This window comes from Lampetra planeri, chromosome 23 (genome assembly GCF_965212315.1).
Source record: "Lampetra planeri chromosome 23, kcLamPlan1.2.h2, whole genome shotgun sequence".
NCBI lineage: Eukaryota > Metazoa > Chordata > Hyperoartia > Petromyzontiformes > Petromyzontidae > Lampetra > Lampetra planeri.
In genome coordinates, this window is record NC_136129.1 from 5,252,967 (window position 1) to 5,277,045 (window position 24,079).

Below are 24,079 nucleotides of genomic sequence, written 5' to 3' on the forward strand. Positions count from 1 at the left end.
TTGCTGTATCATGTTTTATTGAATTAACTCGAAGTTTAACTTCAGCGAGTTGCAGATAACTCACTCACAAGAGGTCAACAACCAAAGTGACGATCTGATACCTTTGATGGGATCTACGGCGCTCTGATTCACCCCAACATGACAACTCGTCTCCCCGACGTTAAAACTAGCGAAACAATTCTAAGCAGGCAACACAAGCGAGTTGTTGACATCACCGTGAACAGGCCCTAGTCACTGGACAAATGAATTACTTCATATGACCTATTGGTAAAATAACACGAAGCGATTATTCGTTAAGACCACTTAAGGGATAAATATAACTGTCAAGGTGCAGCTCTGTGATTAATTGCTCACTCCAACGATGGTGGAAGGGCCTCCACTAAAGGGAGCTCTAAAATGCCACTCGAAGAGTATTTTGCTCTACTCTTCTTCCACGCTGGCAAAAACGTTTTGAATAAAGTGGGAGCACCCACGATACATTTCACAACACATTACCTGCCAACTCATTAAACAGCAGGTATTCGTAATGAATGACTAATGAATGCTTCTTCAGGTCATCCTGATCAATAGGAACAGGAAAAAAATCGTCGGGCGCGGGGGTTACGGTAATAGAAAACGCAGTGATGGGGCAAAACCGGGTTCGACAAATAAAATATATTATGGGAAACAGGGTTGCGTTCCTGGGTCCAAAATTATCACCCCCTCCCTCTTTGTTTAACAAATTCTAAATTTCTGCCTGTTATTGTTATAAGTCGCTCTCCATTTCTTGCGTGTGCATTCTTTCGATTTTACCGCAACACAAAACCCTTGTCTCCATTACTCTTACCACACCGCGGCACTCACGCCCAACGCTCGCCCCTCGTACTGTCACTTGAATATTAATGATTCGCCATCTAGGTGTCTGTATGACTCACATCTTCGAGTGGACGGCTAGATGCATGTGGCTATGTGAACATTTGCGTTTTGCGTGAGTACGGTTATATTATCACACATTCATTTAAATTCCTTTACACCAGAGGATCTTCCAACAGATGCAGCACTTTCACCTCTTGCAAGCCTATACTACATCTTAGCAACAATCTTAACAGTCAAACCACGTATAGCCGAAATATAACTCCGAAACACAGACCTCATTAAGTAAACTGCATAGCCGAAACACGGGTTGGATAAAACCGTGTTCGGCGAGGTTTTCCTATAATCATTTAAGGGATGTTCAATGAGCAGCCACCTGTAATAACACTTAACCATCAACCAGTTACCCCCAATAATTCTGAATCACTATTGTAATGACTTATCGAAAAAAATCTTGAAACGTGTCCTACCAAAATCGGTAAAATAACGGATAGACGTATTTGTAACAGCAGCAATAATTCAGGAAGCCGCCAAAAAAAATATTACAATTTTCAATTAAATATCTGCCTCATGGTTAACGTGTCAAACTAGATACTTAGATCACTGTCGCAGTGACCAAAATATGAGGATTTTTTTTTTTATAAAATACTGTGACGCCTTTTAAAACATATATTCGTGAAGTGACATTTGGGTAACACAAATCAGATGACGTGGGAAAAATGTAATCATTGCAGCGCTCAATATTAAAGTTATGAACGCTTAAGAAACAAAGCTAAGTGGGCTTAAGAATAAAATTAAGAAAAGAGACAGTGCAACAACATTTTAGAATCAAGGGACCTCCTTTGCCAGTACCAAAATATAATAGGGTTTTCCCCTTTTTTCTGGCAACAAAACAGGTGTTAAGATGTTAAAACACCAAACTGAAACCTTTTACAAGGAATCATGTCTGCATTAACCAGTGCTGTGGTCAGAATGCAAACAAAAAACACTGATAATATATGCATTGTCCTTGAAACTAATTGGTCCACACCAGAGACAGCTTTATTTTGAGCCTCGTCTCAAACGGTGTTAGATCAGAGGACGCCAAAAGGCGTACAGCCCAAAGACAATTGACCAATCAGTTTCAAGGACAATGTATATATTATCAGAGTATGTTTTTTTTGCATTCTGACCACAAGCATTGTGGTTAATGCAGACATGGTTCCTTGTAAAAGGTTTCAGTTTGGTGTTTTAACATCTTCACACCTATTATCAACATTTTAAGAAATTTCTCGAAAGCCAAAGCGCTTTTGAGAAGTTGCTCAGCCCACAATATTGATCATGACCGAAATAATATTTCTAGATTCTCAAAAAAGCCAAGCTATTAGTACTAATTATGCAAAGACAGATTAAAACAACTTGAAATCAGAATACAATACTTCAAATCAATATTTTTTACCAGCGAGGTCTTGAAGAATAATGGTAATCCAGTAGAGATTTATGTAAGCACTATCCGAATAATGTGGCACTGCTAATGACAATGTGGAGATAAGTCTGATATCTCAAACATAAAGAGGTTCCACATGAAGATAGTTATATCGTTTGTAGATGCGAGACATTAGACATTAATTATAGAAAAAGCAAACCTGTTATATAAAACATCAACACAGTAACATTTTATAAGCTACTTCTGGCCTCAAGTAACTCCCAAAATGATTGTAGCTTTAAATGTGACTTGTCCTGTAAATATAAAAAAAAATCTAACCATATTTATGCAAATCTATAATCTAACCACCACTAGCAAATGGAGCTTGTGCACTTAAGGTAATAAACAGAAAAAATGTCATGTTATTTTCTCTCATTTACATGGTAAGCTGTTAAAAAAACATTAACTGTACCACTTCCTAAGTATTTTTAAACGCTTTCATAAAACATTCTAAAAGATACAATTTTCATGCTGTTAACCATCATTGCCAAATGTCGCATTCCAAATGCGACATGGCTGAATGCACTGCACACAATATACTTGGTGGCCTAGTGGTTAGCATGCGTGCCACTGCAAGTTTGCATGTAGTCAATGGTTCAATTTCAGTTTCTGCAGTGCGTTATTTTACCATAATCAACTATGAAGTGAACCCTGTATTGTCATTTACAAATAGTGTATTCAGATCATGGTTATAATTTATTCATATTAAATTTATCGTGCAGTGTTTTGCAAAGCACATCAGATATGTAGACTTGCTTCTATATGGCCAAGACAGCAATTAGAAATATACATACCCAGGATAACGCATATCTTTTAAATGATTATAAGAATCACGAATGGACATGTGGGTTACACAACCATACCAAGTGGAGCTTGAGATAGGTCGCTAAAAGGGCAATTTCATGCTTTTAAGAAGTTATGCTAGAGTTATTTAGCATTGACTTCAGTTTAAGGCTGCAACAAATATTCCAATCACTTATTTATTCAAATAAGCAAGTTATACTGACAATATTTTACGACGTTTAATGCATTTTGCCACATGACCAGGTAAATAAATCCATGCAAAGTATATGCAAATTACATCGAGTTTCCCTGGTAATTACTTCCAGCATGATCGGCCGATTGAGACTGGAAAGCAGGTGGATTGCTTCCCTATTCTGGAAAATTGCCAAATTATGCTGGCTGTAATTACCAGCGAAATGTCATACTCAAATTGTAAATGTTGTAGATTTACTCTCCAACACACCGGTGGGCTGAAGTAGTAACTAATTGGCATGTTGTTTATGTGACAAACCTTCCTGGCTGTGTCGGGTGGTGGAGAGTTACAACACATTTATACTTACACGATCTAACACAAAAAAACTTCATTATAAATCTCAACAATTGACCATTTAAATAGTATTAAAATGTTGCAGCCTTAAGTTTTCTTGTTTAAAAATACTTGTCACAAATATTGTGCATTTACAACTTGAATTGACTGATTCTAGGTTGCAGCCACATTTATTGTAGCTGTGCTACTCCATTACAAGCTGGAGCATTTGTCAACATCTGATCCAGAGTGGAAATACCATGTGGGATGAGACTGGTGACAAAAATCACTGAAATATGGCCCATGGTATGTTATCATCCTTTTAGCGTTTATGGATTATGCCACTCAATCCCCGTGATGCCATCTACTTCTAAATGCACCTCCTCCATCTCTTCGTCATCTACCCGTGTCAGCTGCACAATTGCCATCCCTATGTTTTCATTCTTATCCCTCACCTTTCTGTCGCCAATTTCTCTCTCAAAACCTGTGCTGACCACTATTTCGTCCCCAGACCCTCCGAGCATCACCATAGCAGCTTCATCCATCATGGCCACACCCTCTCCCAGAGTCGCCTCCTCCTCGACAACTCCATCTTCTCTTGGTCCTCCTTCCATTCCAAACTTCCCTGCAGTTCCTCCAGTTTTGTTGCTGGTGGCGGCCGTTGTGCTTCTGGGCCTGCCGCGACCCCCCTTCTTGCTTTTCACCGCCTCCCCTTTGGTGCCACCATCAATGTGTTCTTCTGCTGCAGATTCCGCATTGTTGGGAATGCGCTTGGGTCTCCCTCGACCTCGCTTTACCAGGCTTGTGGTGGTGGTGGTGGCACTGTTACCAGCCGGATCGACAGAGCGTCGTGGACGCCCACGTCCTCGCTTGGACAGGGAGCCACCCTTGCGGCGTCCCCGGCCTTGCTTGGGTAACCCGGTTCGTGTGGCAGTGGCACTAGCATCTGGCATGACTTTGTGCTGCTGTTCAGGCCCCCCCTTCTTCTTACTCTTGGTGCCCAAGTTTCCCCCAGAGCTGCTGCTCGACTCCAGGAACCAGTTCTGTGTAGACACAGTAGGATGTGGGGGCATGGCAGTTGGACGAGTGAGAAGATCCCTCATTTCTGTTACTACTGGGCAATAAGAATGCCCACAATATGGACCCCAGAATCTACTTAAAGGTAAACAACACAAATAAAGGCTCTCTTGTAGATACTTACCAAGGCTGTGTGTCCAGGGCTGTCTGACACAGGTTTGTAGCTTATTTAATGCTAAAAGTTACAAACAGCCACGTCATTATAGCATTCTAGTTATATAATCATTAACTGCATTTTCCTTTAGCTAACAATGTAAAACCATCATGAAGAATGGAGTGAGACCAAGATTGAGTGGTTTTGAGAAATTCAATTTGATCATGAATAGCAACAATGTGGCTCATGAATAACGTTTTCAATCGGTGCACATTAACTGCCACGACATATGGATCAGAAACATAGACTAACAAAGATCAATGAACAAAAGATATACAGCATACAAAGAAGAATGGAGATCCATGCTGAGAATTATACGGAGACAGAAAAGGAAACGCATGCCTTTGGCAAACAAATTAAAAGATCAAAGAGACTATTGATTGTTAACAAAAGTGGGCTTAGGCAAGACATTGATAGAAGTAATGATAAGACGATGGACAAGATTGGTAACACAATGGCAAACAGAGAGCTGCTTTAAGTAGAAAGTTTGAGTGACACCACGGGCCAAATGAAACGAGCTGGCAGGGTGAATTTGGCCTGTGGACTGTGGTTGGGAGAACCCTGCTCTACAGGCGTGAGAGACCGGTGGAATGGGCAGGCCATGTGGGTGTGCAGGGCAACGTACGATGTTGTGCGTGTTGGTGATGTGGTACTTGACCCCACTCTCCGAGCCCAGCTCCTTCTGACAGATGAGGCACTGGTATTGGCCAGTGATGTGCTCTCCCTGAAGAAGACAGAGGAAGAGTTTAAGGTGCACTATCACTGTTTGCACCATCTCTCTTCTGTTGTGTATGTGTGCATTTGCCTGCTGTGCACACATTCACAGTAAGAGGTGCTAAGTGTATGAATTCCATATGTAAGAGTGTGACAATTATAATTCAAATTGGTGCAAAAAAATGAGGCACAGTTCAATATTGATACCAACTAACCTTCTCACAGCTGCTCAAATGTCCTCTCAGCCCAGACACACTTGTGTATGTTGATGAGCAACCCTGACCAAAACAAAACAAATGCATTGTCAAGCAGCTCATACTTATGCCTGTGTCAAAGTAATGAGCCAGCTCTAGGTTTAGATATGGATCCATGATTTACTCAGTTTCCCTGACACAAGTTATCACTTAATGAGAGACACTTGTGTCATGCAAGGTAATTTCCAAGATGCTTTATTCACCTGGTTGGGACATATGACCTCGCCCTTCTTCTTCACATCCCGACGCCACTTTTCCAGAATTTTCGGTATGAAGTTTGGCAGGCCGGGCTTCGTGTACCTTAGCTGCACACGAAGCACATGCACACATAGGCACATACACAACCTATTACAACCAGCCTGAAAGCCGAGTGAAATAAAAAGAATGGGCAGAGATGCGCAAGCGAATGACTACGTTAGCGAGTGGAAGGGAGTGAACGGGGAATCCAAAAGTGAACAGGGCAACAGGAGATGCAGTAAGCAAGTGGGTGTGCATGCCTGGTTGCTGTGTGGGACCAGGTCGTCCTTGATCTTGCGCAGGGGCCAATCGCGTGCCATCTCGCTCACCACCAGCTCATGCATCTGGCGCACCGCCCGCATTGCTGACTTGCGGGGCAAACGATTGCCCTCCGCCCGCATCCCATCACCATTGTCCTCATTGCCATCATCACTGCCCCGCATGTCGTTTTCGCCCCCCATACCTCCTTTGTTGGCAGCCTATGAGAAGCAGTGAAGTAACATTTACTGAACATCCAGGTTGGAGCCCATTAATATTGTTATATTCTTATTGCTGCATTTCTGAGGTGTGCCAGGCAAATGTTGGTACTTTCTAGCATAATACATTGCTTGTGTTTCACAGCTCTGAGGCTTTATAGGTTCAAACCCTGCCCTCTCATTCATGACCATAGGAAAGCATTTACATATCGTTAAAAAAATGTTTTATGCATGCTTAACTCAGTGATGTCACATCCGTTTCTGAAGGTGGTCCACAAGAAAGTGTGTAGCTCCATTTAAAATGTGAGCTACTCAGCCCTATAGAAGTGGGCCACAAGCCTAGCTAGAGATTGCTTGGCATGGAAAGCCTGCCGTGTGTGGGAAGCTAAACCCGAGCCCAATTTTTTTTTTAGTGGTTGTGGGAACATCATTGTTTTACAAGGGAGACCTGGTTGATCGTCGTTTACTTTGGCCAACTCATTCAAGTTATTTCCAGTGTCTCTACCACGCAGGCTGTAAGTGTAGGTGGTACTGACCGGGCTGTGCTTGGCTTTGATGTGGTAGTCGTATCCCGCTTTGGAGTGGTACTCTCGGCTGCAGTGCACGCACTTGTAATTCATAGCTTCCAGCTCCACCGTGTTCTTGCCGCAGCGCTTCGCATGGTACTGATACCCCATGAGGCTCAAAAATGATGCCGTACAGCCCTGCGCAGCGCACACACGCGAATGTGAAGAAGAGCAGGTAACTCTCTGAGTATGCACAATTGAACACAGGGGTACAGAACCGTTTGTTTACCAAGGGCTGATAAGGATTTTTAAATACCTTTGGCGGGCAACCACACAATAATAATGCACAACTTAGTGTTATCCAATAATAGGTAGAACAATTATGATAGATAACATTTACAGGTGACAGAGTGGGCTAAAACTAGAAACACAGTAATTCCAGATAGAAAATATTCCTCTCTAATACCCAACTAGTGCGCCGAAGATGCTTGCAGTAACAAATAACGTTATTTGGATGTTTTGAAGTGGTACACATGTGGTCACAGGGCAGCCAAAATGAATACAGCCTGTGGGTCATAGATTTCCTACTCCTGCTTTAACAGGTGGTGGCGAGATGTTAACTACCTCGCTTGGAATACAGGAGGTTGTGGGTTCGATCCCGACCCTGACGATGCCTGTATATCTGGAGCTTGCATGTTTCTCCCCGTAGTCGCGTGGATTTTTCTCTGGGTCCTCTGTTTTTTTACTGCACATTTAGAAAAATGCGTTTAGTGTTTGGCTACTATAAAGTTGGCGTGATGAAAAGCCACTTTGTGGAGCTATCATGTGGCCATTTTGCTTCTGAAAAAGAGCTATATAGCTCAGTGGGCCTTACCTGGTAAAATAAAAAGTTTAGTATGTCGTGCAAACCATTTTACATGAACTGCATACTGCAAAAATTCTCACCTGCTTTGGACACTTGATCTTGCCTATGCGCTTGATCACCTGCCTCAGTCGTTCCCTGTCAGTCTGCTCGTCCGGCACCTCCCCAGGATTTACCCTCAGCTGGGACAACATGTTGAGAGAGCTCCTTCAGAGTAAACCCGGTCCATATAGTTGACAAAGTAAAGCTGCAACTATTAACTCCTGAAATAACACATCTACCCATTTTTGCTTCAATTGAATACAAAAATAAACGTACAATTTGCACAGCATTTTCTAATGGAGCCGATTCAAAGATCACAGTTAGATGAGATGGCATCATCATCGTCATAAATGCATTATACTGGGTATGAATTACGGTGAGATTCCAAAATGTTGGAGGCTCGATGCCAAGCGTACACTTTTTTAAGCTCTGTTGATTTCAGCACTAGCTGAGAGCACACAGCCAATGCCAATGAGAACCTGGGTTAAGAACCTAGGCGATGGACATCTAAGAATGCTGAGGTATGTCACGGGACAAGGCTAGTAGGTCCTTGGTCAAGTCTGAGCTAAGTGATTAAAAAGTAAAACAAAATACAAAGCAGTTCATAAAAGCAGACAGAAGTGGTGACAGCAACAAGATGAAATGCAATAAACTGTCATAAAAAGACTATGTAAGTGAAACAGTGGTGTGGCAAATGCCAATTCAAATGATCCCAACACTTCACTTAACACGCGGGAAATAGGGGAGGTGAGGGTAGTGGTAGAAGTGCAGGGAAAAAGGAACCCTCGTACGCACCCACTGGTTGTGCTCAGCCAACAGGTGGTACTTGATTCCTGCCAAGGACTTGAATTCCTTGGAGCAGTGCTCGCACTTGAGCCCCTCCTGATGGTGGCACAGCATTTCCTTGTTACTCGTGCACTAACATGCATGACCACGTCATTTCGTCCAGAGTAAAGAGGTTTTTCAAAGGGTTTGCCACTTAATATGCGACTTGTATTAGGACTATCACGAGTACCATAGTTAATGTGAATGATAAAGAGCCAAGGTCAGGGAAAGGGTTATTGTACACAAAGGCTATCTAGGTAACAGTGAGCATGAGAAATATAGCTTGGGAAAACACTACAGTTAAGATTTCCTGCAAAAGCTAAATGGCCATAAAATGCAGGAGAAATTTGGTTAAGTCTAATGAGTTAACGTAGAGGCCATGGTTAAAGACAGCATTGAGAATAAATACATGCCATTTGTAAGGTTTAATTATACTAGGTTTAAACGGAATGGTTGTGACTTAATGTTGGATGCTATATGATTAAGAACAACATACGGCTGCAGGTAGTGCCACTCATGCTGGTATCCATCACCTCTGTGCACTCCTGCCGATGTTTCTTGATTCCCTCCACTGTCTTGCGTATGGCAGCGTGGCAGATGGGGCACGACACCTGACCAGTCTCAGCAATCTCTACACTCCACAGCTCCTCTTGGCTCCCTGCATGTGCACACACACCCATGTATAGACATGAGATTCGCACTTTACCAAATCAGACTGTTGGGTAAAGATATATTTGCAAGCGCCTATTGAGGCAGGCACTCCTCACCACAAGAGGTGATGGGGCTGGGTCAATAGCACTATACACTCTAGAATCCGTCAGGTGGACGACATGTGACATTTCTAGGTCACGGTGCAATTCGAGAATCAATTCTTATTTTGTCTTATTTGCATTGTCTTTTCTGTACAATTTTAAGCCATCTTAAACTCTTACACAGACAATTTCATGCATGTATTTGTGAGCGCATTTATGAATCGTGACATTACTACCTTTGGGGACAAGTCACACACAGTAGGAAGTGGGGAACCTATGGCCTGCAACCTCATTTTGCACGCCCCATGGCAACATGCGGCCTACGCCAAAAAACTATCATTATCCTTTACTATCAGCATATTAACTGCATTAATGAGGAAAAACAAGGGAATATATTCTCCCTGGAAACACTGTTGCTAATTTACCACGGTCAGTCTCCCGGTTGCCTTTCAAGTAGTCCTGAGCACATAGTCAATGCATACAGTCCCAGCGTGATCAAAAGTAGTGTCAAATAATGTGGGGGCCAAAGGTAAGTAAATATTCTACCAGTCCCCAGCAAGGAAAAGGTTCCCCAACCATGCAGTAAAGACAGGAAGAGCCAATGTTGTTCAGGGAAGATGTGTGTCGTCTCACCAGGTGTGTATGTTTCGGGGGTCTTGAGGTTCTTGCGCTGCTGGGTGGCCTCCTTCACCTTGCTCCTCTTGCCACGGGTACGGTACGAGTCGTCGTTGTCTTTACCGTCGCTTGAGCTATGCGAGGACTGCCGCTTCCTGTCTTCTGCCGCTGGGATGCGAGGGCATTGAGAAAGGATGCGAGACAAGGCGATGAATAACGGCAAATGACATGGGGACTGAGACAATAGTCAACGAGACAGCATAACCAATGAGACTGCATTGCATGTAACAATATTTTGGGATGTGACTCTTCATCAACATTGCCATGAAGGCCGTCGTCCCCCCAAGCCATTGGCCATTCCTCATGGTCTCGTGATGCAAAAATGTAGCATAGAGGCTGATTTCATTGCTACCATCTCTTCGGTGGTCTTACTCTTAAGGCATTTTCCGTTTCAGCTGCCACTCCATTTTTAAGTCTTGGCTATCGGTCATTGTCTAGCGGCTTGTCCTGCCCAAGCCCACTTACTTTAATGATCCATACATTTTTACCAAGTCAAACAACATAATAACGTGTATACAAAGTGACATGGTATCGGTACAAAACGACAATACGTGGAAGCAACGTTGATGCAGTTTGGTGATAAGACGACGGTGATAATGTATTATAGTCTCACTGGGCAGAGGGAGATTGCTGTCCTCTGTATCACTTCCAGAGGATTTTGCCAAGTCCAGATTTTTGGAATCACCTACAATGACAATTGAAAACCAACATTAAATAACTCAGATATTCACATCTAGGCTCAAAATGTAAGACTAATTGTATATTGAACCACACCACAAAAACATGCGATTTCATATTCGTAGCTATTATTAGGAGTGAAATCACCCGGAATGCATCCAGACTCATCAGATCTTGGAAGCTAAGCAGTATTGAGCCCGAGTAGTGCTTTAATAGATGACCACCACACATCCAGTTTCGGGTTGTTATAGGTTGTGCCGATATGTGGTGGGCAGCACAAGACTGAAAAACCCCCACTATAGCACCGTACTTTTATGTTCCCACATTGATGATCCTCACTCTCACCAACCTGTATTTACCAGCACGGTGAATAACCTGCACGACATGAGGAAACCCTTAACCAAAAGGGTTGGATGTGTACACATATACATGATCATTTAAGCAAGATCAATCTGTGATCTCAGCGGTGTGGGCTCAGTGTTCCGGCTTACCCCTTATTAATGAAATCTCAGATCAGGTCAAATCAGAAGCATATTTGGTATTCACACTATTCTTAAAGCACAAGGCTATCATGAAGGTGCAATGTGTTATAGATGATTGTGGTCTGCTGTATTTTCATAGTAGGGGGCAACATTGCTATGCGGCTTTATTAATTACGTAATTTCTAATGCTGGCCCAATTGAAAGTGCAGCCTAACCGTCGGCGACAGTACCCAATGTGTCGTGTGCCATGGTTTCCTTGAGGGAGAGAAAGTAGGCTGGCTTGCGGATGGCGCCTGTGCGACCCTTAGACCGGCCCCTGCGGCCCTTCGTCGGACTCCCACCATTCCTGTTGGCGTCTTTCTTCAGCAATGCCAGGGTGGGGGCCTGCTCACTACAGAAGGGTAGAGAAGAGCAATTGCATCGGCCATAATCTTCTCAAGGTACACACAGAATAACAATACCTTCTTGTTTTTAGAAAATCTTATCAAGTTATAGGTAAAGACATGCTAATAAAATGCAGGATATTCCATTAGTAGCTATTTACTAGCACAAATTGAAACACGTCAACTTAGAAAGGATATCATGGGACCTCCTTTGCCAGTACCAAAATATGATAATAGGGGTTTTCCCCTTTGTTCTGGCAACAAAACAGGTGTTAAGATTCTAGATTTGAAGCTTTCGTGACTGCAAGGATTCATATTCTTAGGTTTTTTCGGTAAAGTCACGTAGGTAAAAAATTTAAATTAATAAAAGTAAAATAAAATAAAAATCACGACGTTTCGGAGGCAACATAAGCTTCCGTCTTCAGGTGGAACCGTCACAGCCACGATAGCTGTATCAAGTAAATGAGAGATTACAAGAGCTACCACTCCGTATATATAATGGTTGAAGAGGGGAAGGGCCAAGTACAGCACACTTTTTATTAATATAGTAAGGTGAGGCTTAAGACTAAGAATAGACTGCATAACAAAAGACTGAGCCTTTGTTATGGAGAGGTGCGGTTTGTGACTACGACTAGCCTACATAACAAAAGTGTGAAAAAAAGAAAAAACTAAACCTGGTAAAACAAAACTGGCTGTCTATCAATAACCTGTAATAGTTGTCTGTCAAATAAGATGGTCCAAATAAGTGTAGTTAAATCTTTTTTGCATGGTTAATCACATATTTCCAATGATTACTCAGTTTGTAACCATCATCACGGTTGAAATTATGTCTGTGTTTGTATATTTGTATGGCTTCGTGTACAAACCTTTGATGGTAGCCAGGAGGTTTGCAGAGCACCTTGGTCTCGGAAAAGACAATTTCATGAGAGCCCACAGAGTTGTAGCAATGATCGGCAACGTGATGATGGTTACAAACTGAATAATCATTGGAAAGATGTGATTAACCATGCAAAAAAGATTTAACTACACTTATTTGGACCATCTTATTTGACAGACAACTATTACAGGTTATTGATAAACAGCCAGTTTTGTTTTACCAGGTTTAGTTTTTTATTTTTTTCACACTTTTGTTATGTAGGCTAGTCATAGTCACAAACCGCAGCTCTCCATAACAAAGGCTCAGTCTTTTGTTATGCAGTCTATTCTTAGTCTTAAGCCTCACCTTATCATATTAATAAAAAGTGTGCCGTACTTGGCCCTTTCCCTCTTCAACCATTATCTATACGGAGTGGTAGCTCTTGTAAACTCTCATTTACTTGATACAGCTGTCGTGGTTGTGACGGTTCCACCTGAAGACGGAAGCTTGTGTTGCCTCCGAAACGTCGTGATTTTTATTTCATTTTACTTTTATTAATTTTAATGCAAATTTTTTACCTATGTGACTTTACCGAAAAAACCTAAGAATAGGTGTTAAGATGTTAAAACACCAAACTGAAACCTTTTACAAGGAATCATGTCTGCATTAACCACAATGCTTGTGGTCAGAATGCAAACAAAAACTGATAATATATGCATTGTCCTTGAAACTGATTGGTCCACACCAGAGACAGCTTTCTTTTGAGCCTCGTCTTAAACGGTGTTAGACCAGAGGACACCAAAAGGCGTCCTTTTCATTACTCTGACAGTACATTGTTTTTGTGCTGTACGCCTTTTGGCGTCCTCTGGTCTAACACCGTTTGAGCCGAGGCTCAAAAGAGAGCTGTCTGGTGTGGACCAATCAGTTTCAAGGACAATGCATATATTCTCAGAGTATGTTTTTTGTTTGCATTCTGACCACAAGTATTGTGGTTAATGCAGACATGATTCCTTGTAAAAGGTTTCAGTTTGGTGTTTTAACATCTTAACACCTGTTTTGTTGCCAGAAAAAAGGGGAAAAACCTATTATCTTAGAAGGGATAATCACTGCCCTAACCCTGATAACAGAACATATACAGTGAGATAGCGCTTTGTGTAATGTATGTATGTTTGACCTTTCTTAAAGTACGATGGATGTTTGCAGGTAACAGGTCTAACTAGAATTAAAAGCCAATTGCAATGACCAAAATGAAACTAGGTGATTGTTAAGCATTATCAACATCTCCATGAATGTACTAAGCAATTTATGAGGGGGTGAAGCCCGATATACACTTTATCACAGCACTAGAATGTTAATATAATTCTTGTTTTGAGAACCAATATTTTAAAGACCTCATTCTGAGAGTAGGGGATGGGGGGGGGGGGAAACCCCAGTATTTTGTATTCTATGGGTCTTTCGGTAAAGCCACGTAGATAGAAAAAATAATAAAAATATCTTGACGTTTCGATCGCAACACAAGCAATCGTCTTCTCTCACCTGAAGACGATTGCTTGTGTTGCGATCGAAACGTCGTGATATTTGTATTATTTTTTCTATCTACGTGGCTTTACGGAAAGACCCATAGAATGTATTCCTGCAGTCACGAAAGCTTTAAGTCAAGACCCAGTATTCTGCTTTTGTTAAGATGTTCATGTAAACAAAACTATAGTTACAGGACACTATCAAATATCAGGATATCATATAAAAAGAAAAAAAAACTCAATATATAAGGTTAACACCAGTGTAACCCAGACAGAATGTAGGCCTCTAGTACTATGAGAGGTATAGACGTATGTGGGGGACATGACCAACCTCCCGTCTGCGTGGCTCTCCAAGTGCTCCTTCAGTTGATCCTTGTCGGCGAAGGTGGAGCTGCACTGGGTGCACACGTGCGCCATTGCGTCCACCACCCTGGATACCTGTATTCCCACACATACATGCACGCCCGAGCATGCAACACTGTTTTTGTCGATAGGTGGTAGTGACCGGTGGAATTCTATTACCTTTTCATCAAGCCAAAGATTAAACTTACTTTGTTAAACCAAATGACAGCCCATTGCAACACACTGGAAGCTGCTGGCCAAAACAGCTGCTGCTCCTTCTTCCTGAAGAAAATGTGTCCTTTGGGGCTGGAGGCTCAAAGACCCTGGGCCTCACCTTAGGCTGCTGGGGCAGAGACTGATCCTTCCTTGGTCGCCCTTTCTTCTTGGTTAAAATATCTGGTGTCTCCATATTTTCTGGAGAGATAAGAATACATTATAGCCTCATCACAGTGCTTACTTTATGTAACATATGGTCAGTAGTAATTGCATGGATAAAAGAGAATGTAAGGTAATGTATTGCCATTGTGCTTGTACCATTTGTCATCTTCAATTGTAGTGTTAATTTGACAATTCCCTTATTTCACTACCAACTGAAACATAGCAAATAGTAAAGAAAATGTACACCTTAGCTGTGCAATAATCTAGCCAATGATTTGATTTAAATGGCTGCTCTAGATGTCAGCACAATGTACCAGCACTGCTAAAATAATGGGATCAAATCTTAAGCTTAAGGCACATTTTCAAGTGTAACAGGGCATGTAGCATTTTCAAAAACGATAGTGCAATTTTGTTTTATTAATTTGAAATTACCTTCATTTGACCCTAGTTTTCAGGCTGTGCAAGGAAGATGCATTTGAGACATCGGTGGTAGCTATGGTGATCGTCTAAAATCGTTGACTGAAGTCTCAACATTCTGAAATCAAGATGACTGCACTATAAAGGATACACACTTGTACATATATAGCCCTTTTGTCAATTCACTCTCTGTGCTGTGTTGGTCTTGGCGGTTATTTGACAATACTTGTACCTCCCCACCCCAGGATTGTAACCATATCGTGGTGGTGGGGTTTGTGTTCAAATAACCCTCAGAGCTATGCTGCCTCAAGTCTTGTACTCCTAGTAGAGTCTCCTTTGGCAAACAGGTCTGGAGGGGAGGTTCCAGACAAATAACGATCCACTTTTCACTCTCTCGGTCACGTCATCAGGATGCAAAAGGAACGTCTTCCACGTAAGGTCCTGTATTGCCAGCTGGACTTAGACCACCACTCTAAAGGGGGCCAAAAAAGGCACTAACAAGGACCAACTGAAGGCTGCCTGAACCCTACCCAGCTGAAGGACTGACGCAGAACGCTGCATCTGGTGCCAGCTCTTCCAGCAAGAAGTGTCGAAGCTCAGAGGACCGAAGTGAGCTAAGGAAAAGGAAGCTTCTTAAGAGTCATGAAGCCAGAATCATACCTTCAAGTTCATTTATTATTTTAAGTTCATTTATTAGGTATAGCCCTGTGAGCCATTCCGCTCTTGAATCGGGTGCAACCCCAACAAACAAAAACATGAACAAAAAACATCTTAAAGTGAATACTGTATGTGACTAAGTGCAAACAGAAAATCCAAGAAAAGACAGCAAAATATTGCAGAAAAAAACACCGTACACCAACACTGTGTGCAATCAGCGACTTCACCTGCTCTGTCCGCAGCAGACACTGTGGGTCGAGTATTGGACTTTACAGTCATACAAAATCCCATAAATAGAGGCTGAGGAGGAAGGTCATCATCGGACACAATGGACAACCTTGAATGAACTTCATCTCAGTCAGTGCGAGTTGGTGGAGGGGAGCACAGACATAATAGCGGATGGTGTTCTGCAATGTTTTCCGCACTGCCTTCATGGTAGCCTTATGCAGAAGCCTATAACGAGGTGTTATATGCATGGTGGTCCCCCACCTAAACACTATCCAGGCTTATCCTGCTAATCTTCTGAAATTGGGCGAATTCCGGATTACTGTGTATTGCAGGGATGCGTAGAATTACTGTTGATTTTTTTATGCAATACCCTCTGCCCTCCCCCACCACACTTATAAGCTGGATAAATTAAATGTGGCACCTGTTGCTTCTTCTTTCCTCGCAGAGACATCTACATCGTGAAGCTTAGAACGCGTGCGCCCGCCTTTGCGTGCAGATGGAGACTGGTCCTGTGAAGGTACGGTTGACTTGCTCGGAGAGCGAGTCGCCACCTGGACAAGGGACATGATACGGTTCCTGTTCGTAGTTCACACACACGCGCGCACACACACACAGAAGCCAGGCATCAATATACAAGCTTGTGGGAAAACACATAACCGTGTTGGCATGAGTACAAATTCACGCGGAAGCATTTGTAGACATGTTTACATACTCACCAACAAATTTGCTTTCAGAATTAATGCGACTACTTTATTGATATAATTAGACTAATTCGTTGATTAGAATCATAAACTGTATTTAGAATTGAGGAATCCGTCCTGTAACTATCAAAAGATGGTCGTGGCAGTGTCACTGCCGAGAAGCCACATTTTGAAATCTATTGGGAGATTCTTGAACTAGTACTTACAATTCTCAACGTTTCCCCATGCAAAAACGCTATATTACCAAGAAACTACGTGTTTGCTAATCTCTTTAAAAAATAAAATAACCTCTTTTCTCTCCGCCTCTTGAAGACCAATTGTGTTGCGATCGAAAAGTCGTGGTTTTGCTTTTATTTTCAATGTATTTGTATTTATAATTTTTTTTCTATCTACGTGACTTTACCGAAAGAACCAAGACTTTGAATTCCTGCAGTCTCAAAAGTTTTAATTTGACTTTATATTTCTGAATCTCATCCATAATATTTTTGACACTCATGCTTGTTATATCGACACCAGGACCCATATCTTCAACAAAGTCCTGGCTTATAAACATTTGCCAGTTCACCCGCATCAATTAAATCAAGCCTGTACTGGTGAGACACTGAATATTGAAACCGGTCCAGATTTGCTTTAGACTGAACAAATGCTGAATTTAAGCAATCACATAAGGCCGTGGGGCCCGATGGGTTGTATATTAAAATATATTTCAATATACAGTAATGCAAATATGGTGACATTGTCTATTTTCTTCATACATGGTGAACTAAAAACTCGATATAATCGATACATCGTTACCACCCTAGTGGCCAGTAATGTCATGGCACTGTTACAAGCAAATATACCGTACGATAGCTAATGTAATGTTTCAATATGCAATGTAGTTTTAAAAAAAAGCCCCTTTACTAATATATAATTTTATAATGTATACACTTGAATTAAACTAAGGTAAATGTAATGTGATTTTTTTGTAATATCCAATACATTTCATTAACCAAAAACGTGAAGCATTCTGTATTTTAATGAAAAATATATACATTTAAAAACATTGAACGTAATCAGTAACTTATTACGCCATGCAAATAATAATTGCAATGGTTTTTTTCATAGCAGCAGGCCTCAACTGTAGCGCAATAAAGTTGTAAATTGCTCGAGCATTTTATTACAAAATTGGCCCGAAATACGTTAGGCGTCGTTATTTATCGATTATAATGTCAGCATTTGTAATATGTAAAATAAATACAATGAAACAGTTTAAAGCTGCAGCAAGCCCACCATCCCCCCTTAACGTTCCCTCGCAGATAACCAATCGGTTACAAGCGACACGAGAGGACGCAACTGAACAAACACGGCACATCGGGAAAAGAAACGAATCGCAACAGTGGCGAGAGTAAGTTATCCCCGAGGCGTTGAGCAAAAAAAAAGTCGACACATCTTACGCGCACGCGTTCACCGAACAACAAAGAACAGCCGCTGCCAATAAGTTGACGGCTTCCACACAGCCGCTCTCGATAAAATGGCGTCCGAGGCGACAAATACAAAAGCGCGGCAAGCGACAACGCCGCCGCAAACGCCGCGCAAGATGCAAAAACCGTGGTCAGAAGGAAATTTAAAACATCGTCTCGCGTGCCTGTCGTGTAACCGCGCAAACGAAGTATGTCGGTAGCCGCAATACAAACAAAAAAATATTACGATTTGAAATGTTTCCCCCCCCTTCCCCCAGAGTTCACCACCTCCGCATTCGTTTTCCCCTCCGTCAATGGCAGCGCCCCCCGCCCCTTTCTCGCGCAGTTCCCGCAATTTTTTTTAACCCGACGCCATTTTGGCGGCCATATTGGGTAGGGTAGCCCCGAGGGGGGGGTAGCCCCGAGGGGGAAATAGCCCCCCCCCCCCCCCGTTTTTTTTAACCCGACGCCATTCCGGCGGCCGTATTGGGTAAGGGGAGCCCCTTTCCCCTCTCGCCGTTCCCGCATTTTTTAACCGACGCCATATTGGGTAGGGCAGCCCCCGCCCCCCCCTTCTCGCGCAGTTCCCGCATTTTTTTCTAACCGACGCCATTCTGGCGGCCACATTGGATAGGGGAGCCCTGAGGGGAAAATAGTCCCCCCCCAATCCCCCCTAACGGTTTCAAACAATCAAGTAAAACAATTAATCAGTTAAAAAAAAGCAATCAATCAGGTAAAAATAATCTATCAGTTCAAAAATCTATCAGTTTAAAAATCGTTCAATTAGTCTGAGATCAGCCAATCTTCTCATTTGTTTCGTGCATCTGATATGCGCAGAGTAAACAACTACAACGGTGTCTCGCCGTGACGATGTCACAATTCGCATTGTGTGGATCGAACATTGCACGTCCCTCGTACTTTGTGGTCTGCTAAAGGGGGTTTTCGATGGCGCTGCGAGTCGCTTCTCGATCAGCCCCGGGACGAACCCAGCCGTAAGCTGTACCCACTCGTCATAGCCGTCAACCCCGTGTCAGTATCTCATCACAGACCAATTCAGACCTCATTGGTCAACCCCGTGCCCCTTATACATCTCAACGTTTATCCTACAAAGTCCCGTAACAAGGGAGAAGCACGAACACATGTCTACTCAATTTCCCTGTACAATAATGCGGGTAAACAGTGTGGGTTATCAGGTACGCCACGGTCACATCGCTGGTGGCAACAGCAAAAGCGCGCCACCGCGCAAAATACGAAAACCGCGAGCAGAGGAAACAGAAAAAAACATCGTCACGTGATGCCTGCCGTGTAACCACGCAAACCAAGTTAAAATCCGTCGAAATTTACGAGAAAATATATTACGTTTGAATTTTTTTAAGGATTTATATTCTTAGGTTTTTTCGGTAAAGTCACGTAGGTAAAAAATAAAAATTAATAAAAGTAAAATAAAAATCAAATAAAAATCACGTAGGTAAAAAATAAAAAAAATAATAAAAGTAAAATATAAATAACCGATTTTTATTTTACTTTTATTAATTTATATTTTTTACCTACGTGACTTTACGGAAAAAAACCTAAGAATATGAATCTTGGGTTGGGTTGGGTAACCCCGAGGGGGGGGGACTTATCCCCTCTTTAAGGGTTTCAATCAATCAGTATAACAATCAATCAGTTTAACAATCAATTAGTCAGTCTTTAAACAATCAGTCAATCTTGTCCTTATTTGCTTCGTACGTCTGATTGCGTTTGTGCGTAATATGCGCAGAGCAACAACTGCAATGGCTACGTTCAGGTGGTCTAAGCCAGACGATGTCACAATTCGCATTGTGTGGATCGGGCATTGCATCCCTCTCATACTTTGTGGTCTGCTAAAGGGGTGTTCGATGTCGCTGCGAGTCGCCGTGGAGTCGTTTCTTGGTCATCTCCTGGGACGAACATTGCCTTATTGGCCACCCCGTGCCCCTGATAAATCTCAAAGTTCATCCGACAAAGTCCCATCACAGGGCAGAAACACAACGAAATAGACACTTTTTTAATACTCAATTTCCCTGTACAAGAATTCGGATAAACAGTGTGGGTTGACAGGTTATGCCACGGCAATATAGCTGGTGGCAACAACAAACACACAATCATCAACACGTTCGTCATTCACAGTGTGCCCTTAAAAGGAAACGTTAAACAGGCGACGTTTCGGGCAATGGGCCTTCTTCATAATACATGTACCAGAAAGATTATACGTGATTTGGAGACATTATTTGGTGGTGATGCTGCTGCTGCTGCTGCTGCGATGGCAGTAGTGCCACAAACACAACAAAAACGGCACAACTGCCATCGACAACTTCCTGAAAGAAAAAATATATATAATCGGCGACTTTTCGGACAATGTCCCTTCTGCTCTGATTAAAAAAGGGGGCCATTGTCCAAGGCGTCGCAGATTCTATATATTTTTTTAAGGCTGTGTAGTTGACGTGTTGTGTTTCGAGTGAATTCATTCAAAGTTGCATATTACATCTTATGAGCATTCAAACGATATTTCTTCATGAACAATGTTTTAATTGGCATATAAAGTTAAACTCTTCGTAGCTATCACTTAACAGACAATCAATGCAATGACCAAAAGGCATTAGTAAATAAACTAATTCGTATTAAAATTATCAATTGTTGCTGGCACGCTGAATTTTGGGTCACCCTTTTGTAGTGAGGTCAACGAGAGCCTTCATTAGCATAACGACTTCGTGCTACATTCCTGGGCCGAATAGATTCTTTAGATTATTTGGCTGCTATAAATTTCCACGTAATACGCCACTACGTTGAGCAATCATTTGTAAGAGCCAGGTCGCTTCTGAAAAAGAAGCTAATCGCTCAGTGGGCTTTACCTGGTAAAATAAACAAATATAGTAACATTTTATTTGTGTATATTTATAGTTTGTGATTTGCTCACCTTTCCCGTACTATTTTGTACTCCTATTGTTTGTTCTAGATTTGAAGTGCTTTCGCTAAGTTGTCCCCACCTGAAGAAGGACGCTTGTGTTGCGCCCGAAACGTGACTTACCGAAAAAACCAAAGACTATTGTTTGTTGTAACGGTCTGAACCCGCCCCTACTGAATATCTGTGAAAAAGAGCTTTATAGCTCATCGGATTTCTCCAGTTTAAATAAATAAACTGTTCGCCTTTTGGCGTTGTTCTCTGTTATGACACTGGTGAGACTGGCCTCTAAAGAAGGCTGCTGTGGTGTAGGCCAATCAGTTTCAAAGACGATGACCAGAGATTGTCAGAGCACGTTCAGTTTGCATGTTCACCACAAGGACTGTGTGTGATTAAATGCAGATATGATTCCTTGCAAAAGGTTTCCATTTGGTGTTTGAACATCTTAAGACTCGTTTTATTGCCAGAAAGGATAAAGTCAATTATAAAAAATGTCATACTTTAAATAAATCGATTCTGATTCTGAGCTGGAAGGGGAAGTGGTGGGAGGGGGAAATTCATATCCGATGACGTCACACCCCTTCACATTATGACGTGCGCCCTTAGTAATATGGCGGCTATGTACATGATATCGTTTTCCTGAGGGTACAAATAAAATAATCTACACGCGCAGTGCTTTATGTAATACAAAAAGGGTTGAGGCATTGCCTTAGCAGTGTAGTGCACGAGCACAAACTCGCCACACTTTGCTCAGAGGTTTTCATCCGAAAATAATATTGATAAAGTGACGTTTCGGGGGCAGTGACCCACCCTCCTTTAGAGTAGAGTTGGACTGAAGAAAATGTGATTTGTACAGGCATTAAACCACTGATTTTTACACCGTGGGGCCCTGATGCAATGCTACACGTTATGACCCAGTTTAGAATTGAAATCAAAGTTTCCCAATTCTATGTTTCATACAGCGAATGAAACAACCCGTGCCTTAATTTACACAATTTCGCCTGCCTATTGGCGACGTGATAATTAACACATTCCTGCGGAGGGAGCTGGTAGGAACGTTGGGTTGCTCGGTCAATGGCCAGGGTCAATGGCGGCGTGGTGTATTCCGCAAATATGGCCGACTAAGGGCACCACGGGGTGCCCCACCCCTCCCCACCCAGCCCCACCCCTCCCCACCCAGCCCCACCCCTCCCCACCCAGCCCCACCCCTCCCCACCCAGCCCCACCCCTCCCCACCCAGCCCCACCCCTCCCCACCCAGCCCCACCCCTCCCCACCCAGCCCCACCCCTCCCCACCCAGCCCCACCCCTCCCCACCCAGCTCCACCCCTCCCCACCCAGCCCCACCCCTCCCCACCCCTCCCCACCCAGCCCCACCCCTCCCCACCCAGCCCCACCCCTCCCCACCCAGCCCCACCCCTCCCCACCCAGCCCCACCCCTCCCCACCCCTCCCCACCCAGCCCCACCCCTCCCCACCCAGCCCCACCCCTCCCCACCCAGCCCCACCCCTCCCCACCCCTCCCCACCCAGCCCCACCCCTCCCCACCCAGCCCCACCCCTCCCCACCCAGCCCCACCCAGCCCCACCCCTCCCCACCCCTCCCCACCCAGCCCCACCCCTCCCCACCCAGCCCCACCCCTCCCCACCCAGCCCCACCCCTCCCCACCCAGCCCCACCCCCCCCCACCCAGCCCCACCCCCCCCCCCACCCAGCCCCACCCCCCCCCCACCCAGCCCCACCCCTCCCCACCCAGCCCCACCCCTCCCCACCCAGCCCCACCCCTCCCCACCCAGCCCCACCCCTCCCCACCCCTCCCCACCCAGCCCCACCCCTCCCCACCCAGCCCCACCCCTCCCCACCCAGCCCCACCCCTCCCCACCCAGCCCCACCCCTCCCCACCCAGCCCCACCCCTCCCCACCCAGCCCCACCCCACCCAGCCCCACCCCTCCCCACCCAGCCCCACCCCTCCCCACCCAGCCATCCCCACCCAGCCCCACCCCTCCCCACCCAGCCCCACCCCTCCCCACCCAGACCCACCCCTCCCCACCCAGACCCACCCCTCCCCACCCAGCCCCACCCAGCCCCACCCCTCCCCACCCAGCCCCACCCCTCCCCACCCAGCACCACCCCTCCCCACCCCTCCCCACCCAGCCCCACCCCTCCCAGCCCCACCCCTCCCCACCCAGCCCCACCCCTCCCCATCCCACCCCTCCCCACCCAGCCCCACCCCTCCCCACCCAGCCCCACCCCTCCCCACCCAGCCCCACCCCTCCCCACCCAGCCCCACCCCTCCCCACCCAGCCCCACCCCTCCCCACCCCTCCCCACCCAGCCCCACCCCTCCCCACCCAGCCCCACCCCTCCCCACCCAGCCCCACCCCTCCCACCCAGCCCCACCCCTCCCACCCCTCCCACCCAGCCCCACCCCTCCCACCCAGCCCCTCCCCACCTTCCCCACCCAGCCCCTCCCCACCTTCCCCACCCAGCCCCTCCCCACCTTCCCCACCCAGCCCCTCCCCACCCTCCCCTCTCCACCCAGCCCCACCCCTCCCATTTTTCGATGCACGATGGACGGACACAATAATCCCCTGTGGGCTGGTGGAACCAGGTGGTTCCTACCAGTAATGTCCCTGAGATTTGACCCCATATGCGAACGGGGCTGTGGAGGCGGCGTGCGCTGCCAAAGTGTGGGGGGGTGTGGGGGGGGGTGTGTGGGGGGGTGGGGGGGGGTGTGGGGGGGGGGCACCTCGGGCTGCAGGAGGGAACAAGTCTCGTTGCATTTGTCGTAGATGAGATGCAGCTTGCGGAAGAGCACCGTCAGCTGTCGCAGGTGCTCCTGCAGCTTGCTCAGCCGGTCGGCGTGCGTGCTCGG

The 24,079-nt window shown here is 44.6% G+C and overlaps 1 protein-coding gene across 5 annotated transcripts; it reads right to left on the bottom strand.

Moving 5' to 3' along the window:
- Positions 1-24,079, bottom strand: LOC144726294 (uncharacterized). Of its 5 annotated transcripts, none has more exons than XM_078604857.1 (16): positions 23,954-24,079; positions 16,563-16,717; positions 14,796-14,875; positions 14,451-14,557; positions 11,591-11,751; positions 10,814-10,885; positions 10,159-10,308; positions 9,307-9,431; positions 8,744-8,830; positions 7,990-8,088; positions 7,075-7,242; positions 6,323-6,541; positions 6,029-6,130; positions 5,787-5,849; positions 5,483-5,581; positions 1-4,669 (listed from the first exon to the last, which is right to left on the bottom strand). In XM_078604857.1, the coding sequence occupies exons 2-16, from the start codon at positions 16,705-16,707 to the stop codon at positions 3,956-3,958; spliced, it is 2,391 nt and encodes a 796-aa protein (XP_078460983.1). In that variant the 5' UTR covers positions 16,708-16,717; positions 23,954-24,079; the 3' UTR covers positions 1-3,955. The 5 variants fall into 5 exon arrangements, with proteins under 5 accessions (XP_078460983.1, XP_078460982.1, XP_078460984.1 ...); XM_078604856.1 differs by lacking the exon at positions 23,954-24,079 and adding an exon at positions 18,573-18,668; XM_078604858.1 differs by lacking the exon at positions 23,954-24,079 and adding an exon at positions 18,279-18,531.